Source organism: Colobus angolensis, unplaced genomic scaffold (assembly GCF_000951035.1).
Source record: "Colobus angolensis palliatus isolate OR3802 unplaced genomic scaffold, Cang.pa_1.0 Scaffold236, whole genome shotgun sequence".
NCBI lineage: Eukaryota > Metazoa > Chordata > Mammalia > Primates > Cercopithecidae > Colobus > Colobus angolensis.
In genome coordinates, this window is record NW_012115555.1 from 18,025 (window position 1) to 18,415 (window position 391).

The window sequence follows — 391 nt, forward strand, 5'->3', positions numbered from 1 at the left end:
GCTGATTGACTTCTCTAGACATCCGACACCCAATGAGAGTGGGAATTGGGGGCGCGTCACGAGTATCCTGGAAGAAGGACCCGACACAGGTTGGGAGAAGTGAAACTAGGGGAGTGGGGAATCCCCAACTCTGCGCTTCCCCAATGCAGATAAGGCCAGAGACCCTGAGAGCCACGCCCAGGACCTGGGACTTCGTCCTGATCCCTCTCCGACACCAAGCCTCTTTGACACCGTGTCTGCCTGAGTCCTGGACAAGTATCTGTCTATGGAAACCAGGGAGAGACCCCGAGACTGCACCCAGCCCCTTCCCCTTCCCTACTCGTCCTGGAATCCCCGACCTTGAACTGGACTCCCTGCCTCCGACTCCATACCTCTCCCCTTGGACCTTTGT

The 391-nt window shown here is 57.8% G+C and overlaps 1 protein-coding gene across 1 annotated transcript in view; it reads right to left on the reverse strand.

Annotated features, from left to right (window-relative positions):
- LOC105513804 (HLA class I histocompatibility antigen, B-14 alpha chain-like) overlaps positions 1–391 on the reverse strand; it is a gene marked incomplete at its 3' end in the record, with an annotated part of 35,224 nt that overhangs the window by 2,868 nt on the left and 31,965 nt on the right. Inside the window, exon 2 of the mRNA XM_011944835.1 lies at positions 215–291. Within this exon, the coding sequence (XP_011800225.1) occupies positions 215–291 (77 nt within the window). The remainder of the gene's footprint in view (positions 1–214; positions 292–391) is intronic.